We start from the raw sequence: 25,295 nt of genomic DNA on the forward strand, positions 1-25,295 counted from the left end.
GATCAAAGTTTGGAACAGATCTGTCCAGCACAACGTCTGTTCCAAATGTTCTTAAAACCTGAGTGTAATATACAATGTGAGATGCTCAGACAAATTAGGTGGGGGTAGGCCCCTAAGGGCTCTCAGAGAAAGATGAGAATGTCAACATCAATAGCCCCCATGATGTTCCACGTTGGCTCAGAGGAGAAGCAGCAATTCCTGAGTGAGAGAAGCTGGCTGTGCAGCTGGGAGGTTGGTTATCTCGGGAGGTGGAGATGAGCACTTGGTGAGGGGGCGGGGAAGGGGCGGGGGGAGGAACCTCTAGGCAAATGGGAAACATATTTCCCAAAGGGAGAGAGAGATGGAGAGAAATGTACCGTGAACACCATTCATCAGACGAACTTCTAAAGCACTGTGCCAGGTCTCCCTTCTAGCCACTGAGGTGTGTGTGTTCCAGGTGACAACTCCACTGAGGTGCTTGAGTACCTCACCCACATGTTGTGGCGGCCACTGTGCGTTAACTGGGTGCCTGCAGCTTACTCTTTAGGGAGTCTAATACCATATATGCATTATCTCATTTGCCCTAATCTGCACAAGAGGTATTACTTCACAGTTGAATAAATGGCTGGTCTTCACGTAGACCAGCGGTTCTCAACCTGTGGTTCGAGACCCCTTTGGGGGTCGAATGACCCTTTCACAGGGGTCACCTAAGACCATCGGAAAGCACATATGTAATTACATGTTGTTCAATTTGTAACAATGAAAATACATCCTGCATATCAGATATTTACATTACGATTCATAACAGTAGCAACATTACAGTTATGAAGTAGCAACGAAAATAATTTTATGGTTGGGGGTCACCACAACATGAGGAACTATATTAAAGGGTCGCGGCATTAGGAAGGTTGAGAACCACTGACGTAGACCATCCATACCAAAGACAGGATGCAAAGCCTGAGTTCCTGCTTCTGCAGCCCCCTGTCCCCGAAGGAGTTAGTGTCGCGCCAGCTATTGAAGGGCCCATTGGACAAGAACATATACCTGAACGTCAGGGACCAGCTATGATTCCTGGTGGCAGGTGTGGACCAAGTTTCTAGGAATTAAGGCTCAGCAGTCCCTCTGAGAGCCCTGTCCTCAAGGGACAATTTCTCCAGGAGGCGCTGCTGGACGATGACTGATTTCTAGAGCATTAGCTAACCACTTGCCATGTGCACATTGGAAAGGCTTCCAAGTGTTGCTTTCCCAATCTCCTCATTGTTTCGAGAAAAGACAAATCTAAATGACGAGGTTTCTTAGTCATGTGGCCGTGACCATATCGTTAGAATAAAAACAAGCTTTTGAAAACTTAAGTGAAATTCAAACCCACAAAACTAGTCTCAAGTGTGGAGTCATTTGCCGAGACACTGGGCATACTATGGACCTCTTGTTTGGTCTTGACGCTAAAAAATTTATATATATGTATATATGTGTATATATATATATATATATACATACATACACACACACACACATATATAATATTATTATATATAACATATATAATAATATATATTATATATATAACATATATAATAATATATATTATATATATCTCCCTCTTTTTCGCCTCCTGCACGCTCTTCTGGCAGAATACAAGATTTAGTGAAGATAAAGCAATGACAGTAGAGGCCAGCGTGAGAAAAAGATGCTCACACTGCCCAGAAAGCTGCTCCTTCACAGAGAAACTCAAGCTGTCCCTGCGTAATAATATTTTGGTGAAGGGGAGAATAGTCCGGTGTCTTATTGCTAATGACTTTGCAATAAAAATAAGTGCATTTGGTCTTCAACAGGGACCAAGGCCAGCCAGAATTTTTCATACTCATTCCATTTATACTCTGTTTAGAAGGGGCACAGCATACCAAAGGCACAGGGCTGTGGATTCAGTCTCTGCCAAGGCCCTCGAGTAGAAGGAACTGGAACTGGTGCACTCCAACCCAGATGCAATAACCCAGTTCTGCTCTCTTCAGATTAACCAACTCTTCCCCAGACTCCCCTGTCATGAACACCGCTCCGACCTATTGTTTACTTCTGGTTATTGTGGGGGAAACAGTTAATTTTACATCACAGTGCATGGCAGATGTTGGGGAAAGAGAGATGAAAGAATGAGCTGAAGGTGAAGGTGACTGTTACTGTCACTCAAGTCTTCCTTTAGATGCCACCTTCCCCTCCCTGGACCACTTCGTCTAAACTGCACCTCCCCGTTCCCACCCAGGGCGTCCCACACCCCACCTGCTTCCTTTTTCTCCAAGCATTTCTCACCGTCTAACATATTATATATTCTCCTTGTTTCCTTCCAAGCAGAATGTGACCTCCAGGAGGGCAGGGACTTTTGTCTTTCATTGCTGTCATTGATCTTTGCAGCATCCCTAGTGCCTGGCGCTTTGTAGATGTTCCGTTGACATTTGAATGAATGAATGGATGGGCAAGTGGACAAACAACTTCCCCAAGTGCCAGGGCAAACTCACTGAAAAGCACAGGTAGTTTCAATGAGTGGCAAAGAGTCTCTTGAATCTGCATGTCTTAAGAAGAAAAAGGAAGGTTTTGCTGTTCTTTTGTTATTGTTGCTCTGGGTCATTCAAGGAAACCAGTCCCCCATATACCTTTCTCTACATTCCACCCCCTCGTTGGGCTGTATAACATGGCCAGAAGCAGAAAAGGCATGTATATTAATTTGAAGCTGTTTCCTACAGCCTTGAAAATGTAAAGTTGTAGAAAACAGGTTTCCAATTTTCTGAACTTAAAGGATAACAATTTTAGAACAAAATGTCACTTCTAAAAGGAACATTAGGCTTAAATTATTCTGTCTTGTATATCGAAAAATGCCAGCTAAGAGTCAGATAGTAACAATTTGCACATTCAGGTCCCAAGTGGAAGAGTTTGATTTCTTATACCATGAATATGAAGTAAAAAAAATTCCTAAATCCAGGCCAAATCCCCGAAGACCTGATTAAACTGCTTCTTATTCATTTGAGGGGGAGGGGAACAATACAACCAATTTACTCTTGCCATGAAAACAATCTAATCCCATGAACTTGTAATAAGCTTTTAAAGTTTTACATTTTCAACTTTTCATTTAAGCATGGCTGCTCCTACCTAATTATGCAGATTTTGTTTAGAAGACTGGGAGCAGAAAGGGAAAAAAATAATCTCAGTTAAATTTTCATTAGATTATTGCTGAGGTTCGGGGAGATTTTTCTTCTACAGAAAACTGGCTGCATTTGTGCTGTGAGCATTGCTGGTCTCATAGTAGGTGCTCTGTGCTGGGGAATCTTATATTTTTGCTCTTCGATTTCATTGCCTAACAAATGAATGTCATTGCCACTGAGTCTTCTCAGTCCCATAGTTAAGGATGTTATACTAAAAAAAAAAATAATGAGTTTGCTTTTGGTACAGGGTTTTGACAGAGCACAAAGGTTTTCTTGGAAGATGGGACAGTGGTTGGGATCCCAAATAACAGGTCCGAGGCTGGATTTCAAAGGGCTTAACCAATGAGTATTTCAGGGCAAGGACCTGGCGCATCAATCGGAACAGCATAGGTGTGGGTTGCAGTTGGAGCACCCAGGTGTCCGGCCCAGTGTTGAATGAACGAATTGATTTTTGAGCCTCTGACCCAGTGGCTGGCTCTCAACACACGGAGCCTGGACAGTTGGGTGGGTTTTGTTCAGGGAAGCCCAGTGCTCTATTCAGAATTTCTAGGCGGCCTGTCTGGCTTTATGTAGCTTGTCTGGTACATTTGCTGCTTGACTTTGAAATTGGATTTTCTCCTGTTTTACTGCAGAAAATGCAATCCAGGCTTTTGGCAACGGCTCCGATGTCACTGTGTGGCAGCCAGCCCTCCCGGTTCAGACCACCACTGCCACGACCACCACCGCCTTCCGGGTCAAGAACCAGCCTCTGGGGCCAGCAGGGTCCGAGAATGAGATCCCCACCCACGTGTTACCGCCGTGTGCAAATTTACAGGTAAGCGCGGGGCTGACTGTCGGAGCTCACGGCTGGCGCCTCACAGGCTCATTGTCTTCACAGCCAGGTGGTGAACAATACCCAGGTTGGAATCTTAAAAGTGCATCTTAACTGTGATACATGGAGAGATACACAGGAAGTGCCATGGAGTGGAGAGAAAGCTGGACTTTGCCATTTATAGGGGGTGTGGCTTTGGTCAAGGCTCCTGCCTATGTATCTGCCCTGGTGTCCTCGCCTGGAATATGGTGTGAGGGCTGGGCAGCTGGATCCTGAAGGTTTTCATTCGTGGGGTCCAGCTAGATCGGCTGTGTGCATACGTATTAAGCTTATTCCGTGTTTTCTACAAAACAGCAGCATATTGAAAAGAAAGGAGCTTTTGGTTTTGTCCCCAACACCGCCGCTTAATCGGAATGATTTAAAACTGTGTCTAGCCCAGCCGGCGTGGCTCAGTGGTTGAGCGTCGACCTATAAACCAGGAGGTCATGGTTCAATTCCCAGTCAGGGCACATGCCCGGGTTCTGGGCTTGATCCCCAGTGTGGGGAGTGCAGGAGGCAGCCGATCACTGATCCTCTCTCATCATTGATGTTTCTCTCTCTCTCCCCCTTTCCCTTCCTCTCTGAAATCAACAAAAATATATTAAAAAATACAATTGTCTCTAAAGGGGAACCAGAGGCAGAGCTAACAGTGAAGCGTTAGCTCAAACGTGGAGCCCCCTGGGGCTTGTCCGTCCTTGCGCAGTGAGAGGAGCTGTGAGCAGCTGCCCTGCGAGGACAGTCCAGCGGGAACGGCCCGGAGGCCTCCCTGGGGTTAATCCCGACCTCCCAGGCAGGACCACACCACACTCACAGTGGCTTCTTGACTTTCGTCAAAGCAGGGTGTTTACTCTGCCCTCCCATTGATTTCCCACGGTAAAGAGCAGTCAGCTGTTTGTAGGACGGTATATACTCATGTGTTCACATAGTATTTTCACGTGCTTTCCCTCTTTGCATGTTACTCTCCTGCGGCTGTGGTGGAGATGCTGTTACTGTGGTCCTGCTAGGCTGGTTCTTTCATTCGAGGGCACGGGCTCAGCGAGGTACCACTTTCGCTGGAACCTGCGGAGCTGGTGGGTCACAGACCCGGCGCTGGGGGCCCAGGAGCCTCGTCTTCTTCTCAGGGCTCTCCCTGTATTTGGGGTAGTGCTGACTGTGTGGTGACTTCTGCCTCCTGCCCTGAGTGGAAGGGGCGTTTGCCAAGCACCGCGCTGTCACACTTGTCATACTTCACACCCATTGCTGGAGCACAGCGTCCTTTCTCTCCCCTCACTCCCCCTAAGGGTCAGTCTGGCCAGAGTGCTCCCCAGCATCAGGGCCTCTCGTAGCCTCAGCTTCCTCATCAGGGAGGCCAGGGGCTGGCCTTGCTGCTAGGGTTGTGAGGATTAAACGAGGTCATGCATCAGTGCTTGGGGCACAGAGAACTCTCCAGAATGGTGCTTTAGAAACGTCCCAGGCAGTGCCACTCCTATATCACTGGCTACTTGGGTCCTTTACAGCAGTAAACAGACGCCCGTGTTGTGTGTGCATGGAGTGGGGTGCTGTGCCAGGGAAAACTGGCGTGTTAGCGCGTAGAGCGTGTTTAGCTTTTTCAAAACATTTCACCTGCTTTGTGACCTTTATTCCGTACCAGCCCGTGAGTCCGGTGAGATAGACATCCGTCCCTTTGACAAACGAGGCCACTGAGGCAGGGAGAGGCTGGCAATCCACCCAAGCTCACACAGCAGTGCCCTGGCAGGGCTGGGATTTTTGGATCCGAAGCCAGTGTGCCTCGGCCTTGCTCCCCGGTCACAGGCGTTGGCCTCATTCCATGGCCTTGGACAACCTGGGCTCCTCTGAATTAGGAATGGACAGAGAGGAGGAAGTGAAAACTAGAAAAGGAGGTCATGCAGCATTTGTCTTTCTGCGTCTGGCTTACTTCACTCCGCAACTTGTCCGCCAGGTCCGTGCGGAATCTGAAAAAGGAGCGTCCTGAGAAGCAGGGAGTAGAACGGTGGTTACAAGGGGGGGGGGGGGGGGGGGGGGAGTGGGGGATGCGGGGCAAAGGGTGCAAAGTTCCAGCTACGCAGGATGAGTAAGTTCTGGGGGACTAATGGACAGCGTGGTGACCACAGTTATCACATACTGTATTCCGTGCTTGAGATTTGCTATAAGAGGGTAGATCTTTATTGTTCTCACAGCCCCCCAAATGGTTAGCTTGATTGTGGTAAACATTTCACAATGTATGCGTATATAAAAGCATCCCATTGTATGCCTTGCCTGTATACAATTCTTATTTCTCAATGATAACTCAAGAAATCTGGAGGGGCGGGGGGGGGGGGGGGGTGTGCAGAAATGATGAGCAGGAAGAAGCTGGTTTTGAGGGAGCCGTATGCCTAGTTCTTCCTGAAGACGGCGATGCATGTGATAGGACAACACAAAGCTCATACTTGAGCTGGTTTCTTCCCGCCACCGTTCCAGGAGACGGTGCCGGGGAAGTCCTGAGACTTTGCCAGCAAAACTTAGTGCAGCTTGGTGATCTCAGGATGACTTAGATTAAGAATGATGGAAAGATGCCAAACCGGTTTGGCTCAGTGAATAGAGCGTCGGCCTGCGGACTGAAGGGTCCCAGGTTCGATTCCGGTCAAGGGCATGTACCTTGGTTGCGGGCACATCCTCAGTGGGAGGTGTGCAGGAGGCAGCTGGTCGATGTTTCTCTCTCATCGATGTTTCTGACTCTCTATCCCTCTCCCTTCCTCTCTGTGAAAAATCAATAAAATATATTTAAAAAAAAAAAAAAAAAGAATGATGGAAAGAATTGCTGGAGGCCAGGGGCTCGATCAGGGGAATGAGCAAGTGATGAGAGATGGGTCTCAGCCCATGAGAATGAGGTCCTGGCGCCGAGTCGGGACACCTGCTTTGACGCAGGGCCTCCGGGAGATGTGTTCTCCCCGTCTGTCCTTCCTCCGCCTGCCTGGCTGTCTCCAGGTAAATCACCACTTGCCTGAGGGGCCCAGAAATATCTTCGAAGGGCGTTTGCCCGCCGCATATGTCGTTACTCAGAATAGAACCCGCCTGGGACCCATTGGTAACAGATTTGGAGAAAGTCAGCTACGTCTGGCAGCTCTAAAGTTCACCTCCCCCGAGAAGCACCCTCTTGTAATATTTTATAATGTACAATAATACGAGAAAACTCTCGGGGACTTGAGTTTCTGTCTTAACATTTGAGATAGATTTCCCCCTTGGAAGGGAAGCAATAGAATAAACATTTTCAAAAAGTCAGCTTCGAAGGGTAATTATCAACACACCAAAGCCAGTTCTGTTTGGGGAAACGGTGGCCTGGGGTGCGTGCGGTGCACCCAGGACTCATCTGTGGCTGCTATGAAAGGCTCTGCTTTTAAAAAGGAAAGTTGATTGATTCGTGTGAAATGTCATGGAAATGTCCAAGGGCCGGCTCCCTAGGTGCTAAATGACCAGGTTTTGGGTAACCCACCATACTCCCATGTCGGGATTCATTGGCCGTCGTATTAGTAACAAGCGTGACACAGGCGATGCTATTGTTGGCACATCCCTTTGACTCTGTACAAAACGGTCACATGAGAAACAAGGCAATATTTAAAAGCCTACCAATTATTTCATCTTCTGCGCACTTGAGTGGTCTGGTAGCTGGAAAACGCTCAGGATACGCAAGCCAAGTGGATTGTGCTTGTCATTTATATGAAGTAGATATTCAGGGGAGATGCAAGTATTGGAAAAATCTCTCTTTGGCATCACTACATTGTTTATCTCCAGTGGCATAAGGTGAAGACCACTCCAAGTGGCATTTGTGGGCCCCCGATTTCCATGGTCAAATAGGGTTATAGAGACTAGGTAATACAGGCTTGGGACTGGGCTTAGAACCCCTGAGCAGTTTAACTCCCTCTGCTGCTTTCCTGGAAAGAGCTGGGAAGGGTGATTGAGAGGAGAAAGCCTGATGGAGCAGGGCGTACGCTCAGGTCTAGCGGGATGGGTCTGGGATAGTTCCGGGCAGCGTGTGAGCTCCGTAAACAGTGCAGGCCATATTCAAAGTCAGTTGTTTTGTTTGTGTTGGGAGCCAAGTAAAACATATCCGTGGATGAGATGTGGAGGACCAGATCCCAAGTTCAAGTGCCGGCCCCCGTCCTCGTGGGACTTTTAAAGCAGCTTTCTCCGTCATAAAAGATGTGAGCAGGGTTCCAGCGGATGGTCTTTGCAAGAATGCTTCCTGCTAAAGTCAGCAATGCAGAGGCCAACTCTCCCCTTTCCCCCTCAATGACCGCATCATCTACTTTGGTGGTCAGGCCACGCTAGCTCTAGGGGTCCCACAGCTGGGTCACTGTGGCCCTCTGTGGGCCATGGGGTGGGCATCGTTCTCTAGCAGAGGACCTACAACATACCACTGGATTTCAGTGTGAGGCCACACCTCCCCGGCCTCCTGGGAAAGCCTTTTTCCAGAGTACAGTTTGGAGCTTAGAGCAATGAGCTGGGCACTTGTAGGCTGCAGCACCACCTTTACAGGTTGATAGGTGTGGAAAGGGAGGCAGGATTTGCCCATCTTTAATACCTAACACATGTGACTCCTACATAGAATATTTGAGTATTGAATTTGAATATGGAATACTAGAGACCCGGTGCACGAAACTCATACACGGGTAGGGTCCCTAGGCCTGGACGGCCATCAGGTGGGGGCCTTCCTTCATTCCGCGCCACCCCCTGGTGGTCAGCGCATGTCATAGCGAGCAGTCGAACTCCTGGTCGGTTGAACTCCTGAGGGGACAATTTGCATATTAGCTTTTTATTATCTAGGATTAGCATACTGCCTTAGAACATTGAAAATAATCTCTATCTGAAACAAGACGTTGCATCCTGGAAGAGCTGTGTCTCAGGAGACCTCAGCAAGGCCGATTCGTACCGGATAGGGACAGACCAGCCCAGGAATGATTTCAAAACTCTTCTCAGGGCCAAACCCCAAAAGTCTGGATGTGGCAGGAGGGCGATTATCCAAACCTGCTAAGTACCCAGGACTCCACTGGCTGTGACCATGTGGAAATTTGAAGTGTTGAGTTTTAAAAGGAAAGCTGCCAATGGGTGTTCTGTAAATCATTGGTGCCAGCAGACTGACCCCATTATGTCAGCTAATCCTGGAAATACAGGAGGTAAATTTAAATCTTCCAGCATGAAGCACTTAATCAATATTCTAAATGTTTCCCTTGCAATTTATGCTGGCAGGGCAATGGGGCGCTTTGGCGTCCCGTTAATCTTCCACTGGAGAAGAGGTGCTTGTGCGCAAGGCCAGGGTGCCGGGGTTCAGATGGCTGGTGGGTGGGCAGGAAGCTGAAAGGGGAGAAGAAAGTACCTATTTCCAGACCAGGCCCCTGGCATGGGGCCGCTCACTCCCTGTGCTCATGCTGCCCCGTCCAGCGGGCAGACCTAGCCTGTGGGCACCTCCTCAGTGCTCTGTCACCTGTGGTCGACAGCCTACGATTTGCTTCGCAGGAAAGAGTATGAGCTTGAGAGTTAGTTGGACCTGAGTGAAAATCCCAGCTCACTTCCTATTGCTGTGTGACCTGGGGCAGGTTTCTTACCCTCTCTGAATGTGTGCTGTGAAACATCACCCACCTCTTGGGTTTGTTGTGAGGATAGAAGAACTAGTGTCTGTATGCAGAGGGCCCAGCAGGACTGGCCAACCCACTGCACTTGGTAAGTGGCTGCCACTCTTATTGAGATTGAAGAGATGCCTTAGAGTTTTAACACTGGACACTGGGGCTGTGAAGGAAGGGCTGTTCCCAGGGGCTGGGGGCCATGGAGGGAGAAGTAATGGAGCTCCTTAGGTTTTGTTTCCTTAAGTTGTAAGAACTGTTTGAGCCAAGTGATATCCTGCTGGTCATTGTAGAAAGTCCCAAGGAAGGAGGCGACAGGGTGGGATGGACACCAGGCTAAGAAGGAAGGGAAACCAAAAGGCCGTAAACAAAGAACCAGGTCTGAGGGGATAGAACTGCCCCAAATCCACCTCTCTGCGCCCAGAAGGGTTCTCCTGGGAGCTACGTCCTCACAGTCAGGTCCTTGGAGCTGTGACTTGGAGCAGGGACAATTGTCAGATCTGGGTCCAGCCTGAGTACAGTCAGATCTTGACTGTCTGCCAGGGGCTGTTGCCACGTCTCTCTAACCAGCGCTGACATTGGGAAGAGGTGACACAGTTGTAAACAGGAAACGCTCTTCGTTGCAGAGAAGATGGTGTTTGAGAACTAGCCCTGCCTCTTAGCCTCAAAGTCCCAGATTTTGCAGCCTTGCTCATACCTGCATTCCACCGGTACTGTTGTTGGCTTAATACTTATCTTCAATCTCAATGACTAGGTATACTGTTAACAACGTCTGTGAAACACATGTGATTCGGTGTGCTAGCTCTCGACATAGAGATTAAATTGAAAACAGTGCAGATGTTTGTATGCCACCTAAATAATGTCATATACACCAGTGGTCCCCAGACCCCACTTTGGGATCCTTATGTGCAACCTAATCATATGACAGACCCCAGAACTATTTGTTTTGACAACCTGCATCACCTCTGCTATGTATGGTCTGGTGTTAATAAAGCAAATGTGCATATAGCACTTCCCATGAGCCCAGTACTAATCTAGGCACATTATATACATCTATATATATAAAAGCTTAAGTGACCATTACAACTGGTCGACCAAACAACCGGTCAACCGGTCACTAAGATGTGCACTAACCACCAGGGAGCAAACGCTCAATGCAGGAGCTGCCCCTGGTGGTCAGTGTGCTCCCACAGCCAACCTCCCACAGTCTCCCCAGCCACTGGCCAACCTCCCGCGTTCCCTCCCCCGGGCCTGGTCAGCCCCAGTCACTGGCCAGGCTGAGGGACCCCACCTGTGCATGAATTCATGCACCAGGCCTCTAGTATGTGTATATGTATAATACATATTATATGTATATACATTATATACGTGTCTATGTCTATGCATATACACATACACACACACACACACACACGAGGTCAGTGCCATTGTTATTCCCATGTTTTTGGGCAGCAGCCCTGAGACTCAGCGAGGCCGGATGGGGAGAGAAATGTATGTAAAGCAGCCTTTACCCCTCTGTGCACTCTCTGTGGCTACACTGCATCCCCTCAGTCAGAGCACTTTACCTTTTTGTCCTGGATAACATTATCCATTCAGCATAGATGACAGCAGTCCCTGCATTCTTGCTGAGCATCTGGCAGCTTGAAGGGCCAGGCTGGTTCATAAACCAGCATAAAGAAAGGTAATGATGCCTATTCTGACACCAACTGGCGTCCTGCAATACAGCTCAATTCTGACGCTAGGCCCGGCGTTGGCACAGACTCCCCAGGTTGAGGACACGGTCCCCCGCAAGGCTGCCCTGACTTCAGATGCCAGCCACATTGTAGGGGACCTCGGGCCTCCTGCACTCTGACTAAGCAGCTACAAATTCCGGGGTTCGCTCCCACAACCCCCTCAGGTTCAACAACTCAGACCTCAGGGAGTCGCTCTACCTCTGATTTTAGGTTTATTGTCAAGGCTACAGATCAGGACTAGCCAAATGGAGAGAGACATAGGCTGAGCTCTGGGAGGATCCCAGTGGGAGCTCCTGCTCCCTCCTCTATGGAATTCGGGGACATCTCCCTTCCAGCACATCACTGTGACCACCAGCCAGGAAGTCTCGATGAGCTTCAGTCCTCCGAGCAGGCTACACCTAGCATTTCCTTTGCATAGTGGTCTCCTGCTCAGAAGGAGCTGACTTCCCCACTCCGGGAGAAATGAGCTGGGTGGGGGGGAGTCTTCCCCAGCAGAAGTGCTAAGCTGCAGGGCCTCCCCTCCCCACCCCTACCCAGCCTGCTTCTGGGCTACACTGGAAGCCTCACAGCAGAGCCCTGGACCTGCTGCCAAGGAGCCCCGGGCCCTCTGTGATGGGCCCGGCTGCTCCCAGCATGGAGAGGCTGCCAGCGGCCTCCTGGGGCTTAATCTCTCAGGCTCAGGTGCCAGCAGATGAGCTCAGAGGAAGCCGAGGCCCCGCATCCACCCACGTTAGCCCTGGGAGGAGAGAGGCTGTTGTAAAAACACTTTTTGAAATAACTGCTTAGAAAGCATTTTCAAAGCCCTTCATCCCGGAGAGCACTTGAATTCGGAGCTCAAAATCGAGTATCACTCCGACAAGCCCGCTCAGAATTGAGCGTTACTCTGTGGACACTGCCACGCAACCCAGCAAGCCGAAATGCACGTTCAGTTGTGGATTCAAACCCTACTGGAAACGGAAGCTCGCAGGGTATGACTGGTACCAAAAACCAGGGATTTTATCTTAGGGGCCAGGTTTCATTCCAGAGCACAGGGTTGTACATGGTAGTCATTTGCTGGGGTTGACAGGACAAAGTACCGCGGATGGGGTGGCTTAACCGTAGAGCTTTCTTTCTCGTCTTTCTGGAGACCGATAATCCAAGATCAAGGCGTCAACAGGTCTAGTTTCTTCTGAGCCCTCCCTCCTTGGCGTGCACATGGCTGCCTCCCCTCTGTGTCCTCACGGGGCCTTTCCTCTGTGTGAGCATGCCCGGTGCCAATCCATGTCTAAAGGACACCATTGCGCCTTGATGCAGGCCCACCCGAGAGTCCTCATTTTAGCTTAACTACCTCTTTAAAGACACCATCTCCAAAAAGAGTCCCATTCAGGGGGTTAGGACTTCCGCCTGTGAATTTTGGAGGGACCTAATTCAGCCCATAGAGGGCAGGTCCTCAGTAACTGAACACTTGTCATGTTCAGAATCTCACTTTCGGGGCAAAGGTAAGGAGGTAACAGGCTATTAGCACACCAAGCCTTTCCTAGTCCACGGGGTCCTGCTCCGTGTCGTTCGTGCAGCCTTTGAACCCACAAGAGGAGCTCTGACTGGGGCTAATGCTGTGGATGAAGGAGAGTGATCAGATTTCGGGCTGCTGCAAACTTAATTCAGGTAATGATTTCTCCGTGATTGGCACGCTTGCATTGTAGCCAACTTCGGTTCCGCGTATTGTTAGAATACACAATACTGTAATTGAAGATTATTTTATCAGCACTAAAGGCTTTTATAATTCATTTAAAAAGTTGTAATGGGATCGAGCGTCTTCAGTACGGTTTAATAATACAGCCTTTTACGGCTGACTGTAAAATTTCAGATTACAGTTTTAGCAATTGTGCCATCCTATTTTACAGTTTAATAATTGTTCAAATGAAGAAGAGTGAAGTTCCTAAATACCAACTTAATGACTTAGAAAAATAGCCTTCCTCAAAATGTGAACGAACACCTTGAACGAACCCAGGCGTCACCTTTCCAACGAAGGCAGATCATGGCCCGTATTTTTCTCAACCACAAAGCCCTCCAAAATGAAGCACATGTTTGCAGGACCTCAGTGCTAGTTCTTCTCTCCTTTTCTCTTTTATCCCTCATCTCTAGAGCTAGAATAAGCCCATTTGCCAAGCAGGAGGTGAACTCCCGCTAGGCCAGAAGGGCATCTGCAGGAGCAGGGCATACGTTGGGTCTCTTGCGAAGGTCCTTCATGTTACAGATGGCCCCTTGTTCCTACCGCGTCAGCCCCGGCTCCTAACTCTAATAAAGCCTTGTGAAGGCCTCCAGATAACGCTTGCTTCACCATACTAGGAAGCGAGTGGCAAAATTGGGAGCCCTAAATTCTAACATCCTCGTATACTATCACTAGGAGTAACAAAAGCGTTAGCATACAGCACCGGGAAGAAGACACTATCTCATGCCGTCCTTGGAATTATACTCCACGTTGGTGTGTTTCTGGGAATCTCCAGGGGAAAGTTGTCAGACGACTGAAGGCAATCACAGAGGAGGCCCTGGACCAGGTGCACTAACATGGTTACCGTGGGGACGTGGGCCACGGCTTGGGAACACGGTCCCGGGATCCGTGGGTGTGGTGCGGCTTTTGAAGGGCCCAGTGTTGTTCCACAAAAATGGCAACAGGCAGGGGAAGTCCCAGGTGGCTGGGCTCCTTCCTCTCGGGGGTGCATTCCAGGAGCTCGGGGCTCGCAGCCCATTTCCACTCCGTGTCATAAACAGCGGTGCCTGGTATGTGAGTGGCAGGGAGGCTGGCGCTGAGCTGCCCACAGTGGCTAGAAATCCTCTCTTGCGTCACCTTGAAATGATACGGGCCCCCTTCCCTCTGGCTCCCACTCTAGTTGCCTCGCCCTTCTTTGCCAGCCCCAGAGGACTTCTAGCTGAAATGAGGTGTTGGTCGGAACAGCGTAAGGGCTTTAGATACCTTTTGCCAGGTCACGGTCACCGCAGGAAGGATGATGCCACAGGTGAATTCCCTTCTCGCTGGCCACGGGGGTAGGCATTTGCTCCAGGCTCCAGATGTTGTCTCACCTGTTACCTGCCGCAGCCGTGACAACCCTGTGTCATAACAGGGCTAGAGGGAGCAGCTAGTGATCCTGGGGTCCTGTGGAAAGTAGAGGCAGCAGTATCATTCCTCTCACTCCAGAACCAAGCTCACTGTAAGATAATATAACTGAAGCATGGCCCATGTCGCAGCTTGACAAGGGATCATGCAGACGAAAGGCCAACAGTGTGGCTCGGTTAGTTCTCAAAGTCGCTCTTTAAAAAAAAAAAAAAAGGAAAAAGAAGCTGCTGTGCTTAAGAGTAGATAATACTGAAGGCTCGGGGTTTTTGTGACAATAAACTCAGACCTTCCTGTGGGCTCCGATGACGAGTAGTTTAATCTCCTTAATCTTGGATTCATCATCTGTAATATGGGAATAATGAGCAGGACCGCCTAGGAGGGCTGTGATAATTAAACAAATTAAAATTCTTCGGCACAGTAACAGAGCCTCCAGCACAGTAATTATTTTATCTTTTTTTTTTTTTTTAATCTTCCTGGTTGGTCTGTGCCGACCATGAGACAGAGGAAGCCTGTGCTAAAGGGACCTTTAGCACCAAATGCATCTGGGAAATAAACTTGGGCGTCAGGTAGGGGGTGTGCCCTGCGGAAGCGGGCCTTCGGTTGCACTGATTTTTTATGACCACCCATTTAGGATGTCTGCTCCTGAACATCTTTTTTTAAAAAAAACACTTTTCTCTTAAAATAAGAATAACTTAAGGATGGGGATGAGAAGGGGAGGCCCCTCAGTGCATTCTGGGAAGAGCTGGTAGGCCATCTGCACCTGTGGTCCACAGGTGGTCATGCTGGCCCATCGGAGGGACAGTAATTCAGCAGCCGGACAGTTGCTTAACCCGATTTCTGGGTAATGAACATGCTTAATAAAAAGGAATAGGGCGTCTGTATCATCCTGGCTATAAATATGCTCTCTTGTTCTGGGTCACCTACGAGAATACCTCTGAGCACACTTAGATCAGGTACCATAAATAAATCCAATTTCTTGCACCCCCCCAATGACCTCCTATCATTAGGACTTCTAACCAGCCGTGCCTCCCAGAGTGATCGGCACTGCCTTGCGCTTGAGCCACGGAGCTGACCGATGGGAGGACAAAGGCTCCGGTCCTCTGGGGGGTGAGGTTCAGTGAAGGGCTTCCCTCCCCTCCTACTGAAGGCCCAAGAGGAGTTGCACCATGGATGAGGCTGTCTAGAGAGGAAGCTGGGGATGGGGTCGGGAGGGGACATCTGGGAGGTTTCCCCAGAGTGGCTGTCCCCTGCCTGCCCGTTTGCTGCAGGCACGTCAGGTAGGATATAAGACGGCTTCATCTCTGGGCTCTCTGGGAAAAACACCAAACACACCAGGACTAGTTCAGCCTCTGACCCCCATCAGAAGTCACATTTGCCCATGTTGCTCTGATGGCCAAGGTGAGACTTGGGGGGACCCTCCCCCCGAGTGCCGTGCTCCCCTTGACAGCTACTTGGTTGAGTCTTGGCTCCCGGAGCTGGTTGTGTGACCTGGGGCTCGTTACTGCCCCTCGGAACCCTCCTCAGTGATCCCTGGGAAACAGGAACTCCTTTGAGGGTTGATCTAAACATGACGGAGGTAGCGTGGGCCACGTCTCACACGGAGTCCACATGCATGGGTTTCGGAGTTGACACCAGGCTCAGATCTCCGCGCAGCCACCCCAAGCTGCACAAACATGGGCAAGCCCCAGCCCAAGTACAGAGCCCCCCATCTGTACAAAGGGGAGGGGGTGCTCCCCTCAGAAAGCCCTCCCAGTCCTGGGGAGCACCCAGGACCGTGTGGCTGGGGCCCCTGGCAGCAAAGGCTGTTATGAAGAGTGATCGTCACCGTCGTCATCTCTGCCGGCCTACTCGCTTTTCCTCTATTTCCTAGCATATTTTCCTGTCTACCAGAAGCACATTTTGTAAGCAGTTTTTAAATGTTTTGCTGTCACCTTATTTTCCGTGGCACCAAGAGCGCTCCATCTTCCGAAACAGCATGAACAAAAGCTCGGGGTCCGTTCTGTCTCCAGACCTCGGCGTTTTCTATCAAACCCTAGTTAGCGCCATAAGTCACGGAGCCATTACGGGGGCCGCCCTCGGCCGCACGTAAACGCACGGGAGCACCGCGGCTTAATAAACACCATCCGATGGTGATGAGGATGCGTGTGGGATGAGATAGGCTTCCTGCACTTCTCATCAGGGACCACAGTGAATCTTCCGTTGCTCCTGCACATTTGCATTTCCGATGCGCATTTTGCGAAAACAAATGTTTCACTGCAGGGCCGTCCCTCTCGTGGCCTGTGCCCCCTTATGGCTGAGTGTCTGCTCTACAAACACTCCCCCCCCCTCACCCCCCACCCCACCCCCCAACCCAAAACATCTTTCACGCATTGTTGGGAAAAATCACACTGTTCATTGGGCATAATTTTCTAAAATACAGCTGATAATTGCTCCTTATCTGAATATTTTACTAATCAAGCAAGTTAACCATGAACTGAAAACACAGTTCCCCGAGGTTGTGGGCAACATGAGTTTGCCCCAAGTTTGAGAAAAGTACAATAGATGTCAGGTGATCTGTGGAGTGATGGGGAGGAGGAAGGCCGCCGCAGTGCTTGTTGAGGTCCCTGCTGTAGACGGTATCTGCACACAACGCCACCTGCCATCCTGCCATCAGCGTTAAATTACAAGTGCGGGGCTGCAGCGTCCCTTTCATGGGACTGACAGGCAAGCCCCAGGGGCTGCTTAGCTAATGGAGGACTGTTGGTAAATCTTACAGGACTGTCTCTCTCTCAGGGCATTCATCTTTAAGTCCAGGGAAACACAGAAGATCACAGGCCAGTTCTATTTAATATTAATGATCACGAGCCAAATTAGCTTGAGCCTTTGCCCCCACCCCTGTCCGAATCCAAGAACCACCAGCACAGGGAGCACAGAAAAGCTAAGAGATCCTCAGGAACAACTTAGAGTTTAAAAGGACTTTCCCACCTGTTGCATCGTAACCAGCTCCACACAGCAGCCGACCTCTCCATTTCCCTGTAAACATCAAGTGCCCAAGACAGACAGTGCCCAGATGACTGGCCTCTCTCCCGCCTGCCTCTGTGCCTTGCTCTGTCCAGTGGAGAGGCAGGTGCGGAAGAGCCAGGAACATTTATTTGTTCGCAAACCTTTCTGTGCTGTTGTATGTTGGTATGTTCCCCACATCATTGAACTCAATATTACATGAATGATTGAAATAAGAGCACAAAAGATAGCATAGTTGCTTCAAGGAAAACTAAGTTGAATATATTGGAAAGGGCAAATTCCTTAAAAAACAACAACAAAAAAGCCTTTGGATTAGGTGTGAGCAAGAGATCTATAAAAGACTGCGAAAAATTAGAAGAATGTAGAGTCGGCACTGAGATTCCTCTGTGGGTATCAAACAAATGTCCCTCCTGTTTTTTTCAAAAAAACTAAGACTGGAAATAGCAGACTGTGGCTTATAAGTGTGGCTCATGCAGAACATAAGCCAGGAAACTCCAATCAGCAAACTCTTTCCTTAAAAAACTTTTTAAAGAGGGCGGCCTTGCTCATGTATCCAAAAACCAGTAGATTGCACGTTCAGATTTTAAAATAAAATTTTTGATACAATGGAATACTACTCAGCCTTAAAAGGGGAGAAGTCCTGCAATAATTGACAATGAATGAGTCTGAAGGACATTGCGCTAAGTGAAATAAGCCAGTCACCCAAGGACAAACACTGCATGATTCCACTTATACGATGTGCCTAAAATCGTTACTCATGGAAGCGAGGGATAGAATTTGGTTGCTAGATGCTGGGGGAGGGGAAGTGAGGAGCTGCTCATCAACAGGTGTACTGTTTCAGTAATGCAAGATGAATAAGTCCTAGATCCCCTATGCAGCCAAGTGTACAGTACTGGATTGTACACTTGAAAAATTTTAAGAGGGTAGATCTCATGTTAAGGGTTCTTACCAAAATTTAAAAAAGAGAAGCTTTGAAATTTGAAAAAAACTTTGATGCCAATGTAAAATTTCCAAGTGATGTCATGATTTTGCCCTTGAACATAATTTCTCCGTTGACCAATGACCTGTGTATGGGCCCAGTCCTTAGTCCTGTCAGGTGAGAGAGTTTCCTACTGTAGGCTCAACCCAAGAGCACAGTTCAACTTGGAATTCAGGGACTCTCAGATTCTGGAACATGAATACACATCACCTTCAAGGCCATCTCCTCCCTCTCCTCTCTTCTCCCCCGCCCCCGCCCCCCCCCCCCCCCCCCCCCCCCGCTACTCAACCTAGCAACCCAACTGGGATCCTGAGCTTTTCCTGATAAGAAAGCGCCATCAGGCCTCCAGACCTTTCCTCACCCCTATCTTATGATCATGTCCAACCTGCCCAGAACCTGCCAGACTAACACATCTTGGCACCCTGTGGCCCTTCCGAAACCCCGCTGAGTGAAGTATCTTTCTAAGGCCTTCTCCGAGCCTAATGTAATGAAAGCCTTTGGCTGAAGTTCAGGCAGTTGTAGACACAGTGTCTCGGAGGGCGCAGATAGAAGAGACAGGGCAGAAAAGCTGCCCAAGGATGCTCACCACGCCCTTCTCAGAAGGACACTTGCCCCGTCTCTCCCTTGCCCTCCTCATCCCCCTCAGCCCTTCCTGACCTGTGCCAGGGTCCACGGGGCTGGCCGAGGTCAGTGTGGATAAAATGGATCCCTTCCCTGCCAGGCCTGGGGGCTCGGAGCAGGCCTTATTTATGCGTCCACTTGTTTCACGTAGCGGATTTTACTGCGCATTATTCAGACCAGTGGTTGCAAGTGGTTGTTACCAAGTTTGTGGGCAAAACAAATCACCCGGAAGGCGAGTTTCAAAATGGACAGTGGAAGGGATTTTAGAAAAGCTGGTCAACTGCTTGTGACCAGACGGGCCATAAAACCTCCCTTGGCTCTCCCAAACCCAGCCGGCAAAACCCGAAAAGCTGAAAAGGGTGTCAGGCTGCAGAGCGCCGGGGCAGCCACCATTACTTGGCTGGGATGCAGCAGCCGGCAGCTTCTTGTTTATTTATTTATTTATTTTATTGTGCAGAAATGACCAGGCGAGCACATATCAAAAGCACAATGGAATAGTTACGTAGTAAGTACTACCCATAAAATCAGGTGGATGTACCTGCGTTCGCAGGCACAGAGGCCACTGTGGGCGGGTGAGTCGATTTTGTTGAAATGCAAGTGCAGTCTCTGAAGCAGACTTGTCTGCTCAGTTATCCTTCGGAATGAGGGGGCGCATCCTTCCGCCTGCGTTTTGTCTTAGAAGAAAACGTAAGGTGCGTAGATTTAAACTGAGAAACGGCTGTGAGTGCTGGACTATATTTCGGGGAGAACTCGCGCAGATGTTTTCCTGTAGCAAAGGTCCCGTCCGTGCTGCGGAAGAGACGCATTCGCTCATGAACTGCTATTGACAAGGGTGATAGATGCAGCGAGGTACTTAGCGCTGGAGAGCAGAGTTGATTGCATTTTACAGTCTGTGTATTTCTCTGTTTATTGCTTGTATTCTGTCATTAAGCAAACAGGTTCCTAATATAGCAAATCTCTCTAATCAGTAAAGCAAGGGAGAAAAGAACCAGAAGCATCGTTAATTACGACCATTTGGCTGCAGCCTGGACAGTCTGTTGCTATTGGATCGGGCAGCTTCCTCGGGTTTAATTTTCTGGAGGTAGAACAGAAACTGGCTTTTCTCAGGCGTGGAGGCGAGTGGAGAAATGTTGCATGCCCCGCTGGCTGACAGCTACCTAAAAACCTGAGATTAAACACTGGCTTCTCTGCAGAAATGGATTCCCGGGGCTGAAATGCCAGGTTCCGAGTGGGTGCACTTCTAAGTCTCCGATTCCATAAACAGAGCAAGCGCGCTGCTCCAAAGCCCGCCGCCGCCAGCCCCCGGGCCGGGGAGCCTACTGTGGGCAGAACTCCTGTGCGCATGTGCAGAGACCCAGGAGGGGCTGGACGGGGAGCTGTAAATTATGTGTGTTTCTGTGCAGGAAAGCCATAGCACCAGGGCAGGCTTTCCAAATGCTAATCACCGGGCTAAAAAGCCAGGGGAGTCGACAGCCTGGCTCCAGGTAGCAGAGGTTAACAGCATCTAATGCATTTCTTAACCCTCCAGTGCCAGGGACTGGGGAGGTCTGGCCCCGCCATGACACCGCCGTGGAAATTCTATTACGTGACGTGCCTGGACTTGCAGATGACGGCCGGTGACAATTTTATGAAACTGCTGGACAGGCTCATGAAGTGGCTAAAGACCAGGTTCCCTGGATTTCCAGGGAGGAGAGAGAGCAAGGCTTCTGGTTTGGGGCGGGTTTCTCCAGGATCCTTTTCATCTCTCCGCTTTCAAGACGAGAACCTGGTGGTCCTGTGCTTTGGTGGTGGTGTCTCCCCCATGTCGTCCCCCGCCGCCATGTCACTGTGAATTAGCTGGTAGGAAGCCCTCTTTCCTAAGAGAGATTAAATAATGCATTTTTCAACGGGCTGGAACAATGGTTAAAATTGACTTGTAGAAAAATGAATCCGTTCTCCTCTTCTTCCCTGGCTCCTTTTTAGGAGATGTCATGTTTTAAAGCCACACACTGTACGGTTCCGTGTCTGGGGCGGGTGTCCTTGCACGTCCCGTAAGGAGCAGGCTGCCTTGGGCGACCTTGAGCGCCCTGCCAGCACTTGCGCTGTGACACTTTTGGTTTTACCGGTTTAGAACCCGGCGATAAAAGGGGTTCTCCTTCCGGTTTCTTGCTTACCTTATATCTTACAGGATCTAATTTTTTTTTAAGCTGTTCTGGCTCCATCTCAGTTTCCATCAACTGAGACAGCATTTAAAGTATGTTAAATACTCTTTGCAAGAGTGGAAAGTGGGGGGGGGGGTGCACCCTGTAATTGGATGTTAGCATTTATCATACCTGACTAGCAGACAGTGATAGCTTGATGATGCTTTAAAAAAATGCTCAGGGAGAAAGCCTTTAAAGTGTCGAGATAGCAGGCTGCTCAGGCTTCTACAAGGGCCCAATGAGCTAGGTTTTCTAAGGTGGACTGTGGAGGCAGCTTTCTGACCTCGGGGGTCACTGGTGGGGTTCAGACTGTATACAGGACTGATAAGCATGCAACCAGCCTGACATGCGCCTGGCTAGCGTCCCAGGCTCTGCCCCTCCATCCGCAGCCCATGAACCCTGAGAGGCGCTGGACGCCCAGCCTGTCACTCTGCCTGGAGCTGGTGGCATTCTGTCTGCACAGATCAGACTCACAGACCTTCCTGTGGTCCCTGCTCAGGTCGGCACCAGTCCGCTCCATCGGAAGCAGAGCACTTCAAGGCCTGTGTGCATGGACCGCTAAGCCTCTGGAGTGCTATGAGTATCTGTGGGTTTACTCAGCATTTCCTCCACTTACGCCAACCTGAAGGGTCCTCCAGGCCAGAGGAGCTTGGGGCTGCTGTCTCCAGATTTAGTGAAGCCAGTGGGGCTACAGGGAGACAAGGCCAGAAGGTGACCATTTCCTTTCCATAGAGGCCACTCTGGGGGAAGAGGAGACTTTACAGACTTGGAAGTGGTCTAAATCAGCTGTCACCAGCCGGTGGTCCCTGGACCACTGGTGGTCCATGAGGTCTGAAAGGTTGGCGACCGCTGGTCTAAATGCATCTTCCCACGTGATTGAACACTTATCCCAGCCACTCCCAGATGGAGGGCAAGATGCTGGGAAATTAGACCTGTGCACGTCTACCTGGCTGTATGCTTGTAGTCCTGTATACAGATGAACGCTTAGTGACTAACGAGGACCAGAACTACCTATGGAGGTCCATAGTCCACCTAAGAAAACCTGTTAAGACGGGAGACTTCTAGTGTATTGGTGGAAGCCTTATACCAGTACTTCAACAGGCACCTGATGTAAGACGTACAGCTGGTAAGTATCTAGGTTGTGTATACAATGAGGAAAACGCTGGGTGCTGTGCTAATGATGCAGACCCAAGTCGGAAGGAGGCCGGCCTAGCCCTTGGGACTCTTAGAGGCCATTGTGGGCAGCTCAGCTGTGGGCACAAGTCCAGAAACACCTTGAAGTTGTCATGTGTTCCAGATTAGAAGTCAGGCTGCCTTCTCTGCACATTTGAGTGAACTTCTTAGTTATGCAAAGGCCCTCAGCAAAAGTTTGTGTCTTTTGTAGATTATGGCCTAGGAAAGAAAAGACAGAATGATGTTTTAGGGTCATTTTGGTGTCTGGGCACAATTCCAATTTATTTCTCAGACAGAAATAAAACACGTGAAGAAGTTCTACACGTTTTTCTCTGCAGGTAACAATGCCATAGACCAGATTTGCTATTAATACAGATTAAAAGCAGGCTTTGGGATAAGGTTCAATTCCGCTTCCAATTTCCCCTCTGATCTTCTTATATAACATTTAGTGACCTTTGAACAGCCTGGGGGTGCTTTCCAGTGTCTTACTCTTGATGCCTGTTTAAAGGTTTCCATTTCATATTCACAGCTGGCATATGCAAATATAAGTAAAAGATTACGATGCCTCCCAAGTAGCATTATGGCCAATAAATTACTCCTTGGGTAAAGATGCTATCATTTCAGCCCGTGTGTCTTCAGTGAGTTGCAGAGTCTTCCTGCAGCAGGCCCGGGCGTGCCTGCCAGTGCCATTCCCACGGAACTGCTTGCCCAGATGCTCCTGATTCTGGTGTGATGCCCAACCAGGTTCATCCTGGTGGCAAACGAGCACTCCGACATTCGGTGCCGTTGGGCTATTTGGGTGGCGGAGGTCCTGCGAGGGGTCGTGTAGGTTTGGGGGCAGGGAAGGCATGCCAGGGTTCCCTGGGAGAAACACTTGTAATGTAGGAAAGAGCACAGTTTTGTTCAAGATTTTTAGAGACCTGCTCTGTGTCCTGACTCCCAAGTCAATTGCTGTGTGGCCTTGGGTAAGTCACTTACCTTCTCTGCACCCTAATTGTTTACTTTTGTAAAACAAGGAGGCCGCACCCGGTCAGCAGTTTTCATTGCAATTGTGTGAGTAATGGAACCTTTCCTTCAACTCGGTTCCCAGGGACAGCCCAGCGGAGGCTTGTTCTGGTTGTATGGGATTAGGGAACGTATGGCTTTCACAGCTCAGCCCCCTGGCGACTGAGTGTTAAGAATGCTGGATCGGGTGTCTGTTACGCCCCCACAATTCCTCGAGGAGACCTGTCTGAAGGACCACCTGTCCTGTCGAGGCAGTGAGTGTTTTACTCACCAGAGGGCGGGCCCAGGGACCCCATCCTTCTGTTCATATCACCATAGGCCTGCATTGGAGAATAGCTTGGTAAGTGTTGATTGGAGCGATGAGTAAGCAAATGAACACACAAGTTTTAGGAGCACCTATCTCTATTATTGCTAATACATGGGGATTTTTATTGCAACATTTGCACTTTGAAGGTACGTCCCAGAAATTAACATTCAGAAACACGAGTTCAGAATATAAGTGACTTCAAAACTTGGTCTTTAGTAATAACCTCATCTGGTGCTTCCTCTGCTAGCCCCAGGGAGCTATTGAGCCTTTGAAATGGGGCAGGTCCGAATTGAGAGGTGCTGTCATATTTTGAAGACTTGGTATGGAAAAAAAAGAATGTGAAGTACCTGGATCATTTTATATTGATTATCCGTGGAGATGGCAAATTATTGCATTAAATAAAATGTTATTAACTTTACCTGTTATCAGTGGCACTGCCGTAGACAGTTGATTAATGGATCATAGTAATTACTCTTTCATATATGTAGTAGTGATTTTGTGCTTGTCTCTCCTCAGGCTCAGAAGCTGAAATCCAATGTGTCGGGCAGTACACACCTCTGTCTTTCTGATGTAAGTTGTATTTCTTTCCGGGGTCTCCTTGCATTATGGATACAGGGCCCCTGGGGCAGTGTATGATGCGAAGGGCTCAGAGTTTCCGGTCCAGAAAAAAATGTAAGGCACCTCCACGTTCCTCTGGCCTTAGAGCAGATGCAGCCACTGGATAAAGTTAGAACCAAGTAAGGGACCTGGGCTCCTTACCTCAGAACCGGACCCACCGCGAATACCATTGTCCCAGAGCCACGGGCACATGCTATCATCCGGCACAGAAAAGTACTCTCACTGCTCACCGGATGTCCTCTAGCTCCAGTTCCTTTCATTGCCATAGCAACCCAGAGGTATCTGGGGCAGCCACGTTACGCTCCCCAATTTATAGGTGAGGAGATGGATGATTCTGTCATGATCCTGGCTCACTGTGGTGAGATGCGACATAATGGGATTGAGCCGGGGCTGGAGGCGGGAGGGAGAAATGCATCCTATGGAAGGTCAGCCATGCTGACTAGGAGGGGGCCGGTCCGGATTGACACGTGCTGTGTCATAGATTGAAGACTTGGTATGGGAGAAAGAATCTCAATGGTTTTATACTGATTGCATGTGGAGATGGCAAATATTGGATTAAATACAATACGGGAAGCCTGGGTTCTGGCTTGGGCTCTCCTACAAACCAGCAAGGCAGACTCCTTCATTTACAAAATCTAGGCCAGTGAAGGGCCAGACTGCACTGCCTGCTCTGAGGATCCCCCCCGATGTGATCTGGGACCCCTCTCTATATGAGCTGGTACTGACCTGGGCAAGTGTTCTCAGGTGATTCTTCCTGTCCTTCTATGATGGGGAGGGTCAGCCAGCATTCCACCCCCGTCAGTGGTCCCAGAAGGACAGGGTTCCATGCTGCATAGTTACTAGGGGGTCTGGGAAGTGGAGGGGGGAATGGCATTTCACATTTTCCCCCCACAAGTGGATTTTAAAATCCGTAACAGAGGAGCAAAAATATCAATGTTGAGCAGACAGTTTGTCAGAGTACCTAGTTCTCACCC

The 25,295-nt window shown here is 49.4% G+C and overlaps 1 protein-coding gene across 2 annotated transcripts in view; it reads left to right on the plus strand.

Moving 5' to 3' along the window:
- Nucleotides 1-25,295, plus strand: part of GFRA1 (GDNF family receptor alpha 1) — a 185,935-nt gene that overhangs the window by 154,036 nt on the left and 6,604 nt on the right. For both annotated transcript variants that reach the window (XM_070432201.1, XM_070432202.1), the window contains 2 exons: nt 3,800-3,981; nt 24,220-24,273. In XM_070432201.1, coding sequence (XP_070288302.1) covers nt 3,800-3,981; nt 24,220-24,273 — 236 coding nt within the window. The remainder of the gene's footprint in view (nt 1-3,799; nt 3,982-24,219; nt 24,274-25,295) is intronic.

Source organism: Myotis yumanensis, unplaced genomic scaffold (assembly GCF_028538775.1).
Source record: "Myotis yumanensis isolate MYYU_CA2020_CCGP unplaced genomic scaffold, mMyoYum1.0.hap1 SCAF_13, whole genome shotgun sequence".
Classification (NCBI taxonomy): Eukaryota; Metazoa; Chordata; class Mammalia; order Chiroptera; family Vespertilionidae; genus Myotis; species Myotis yumanensis.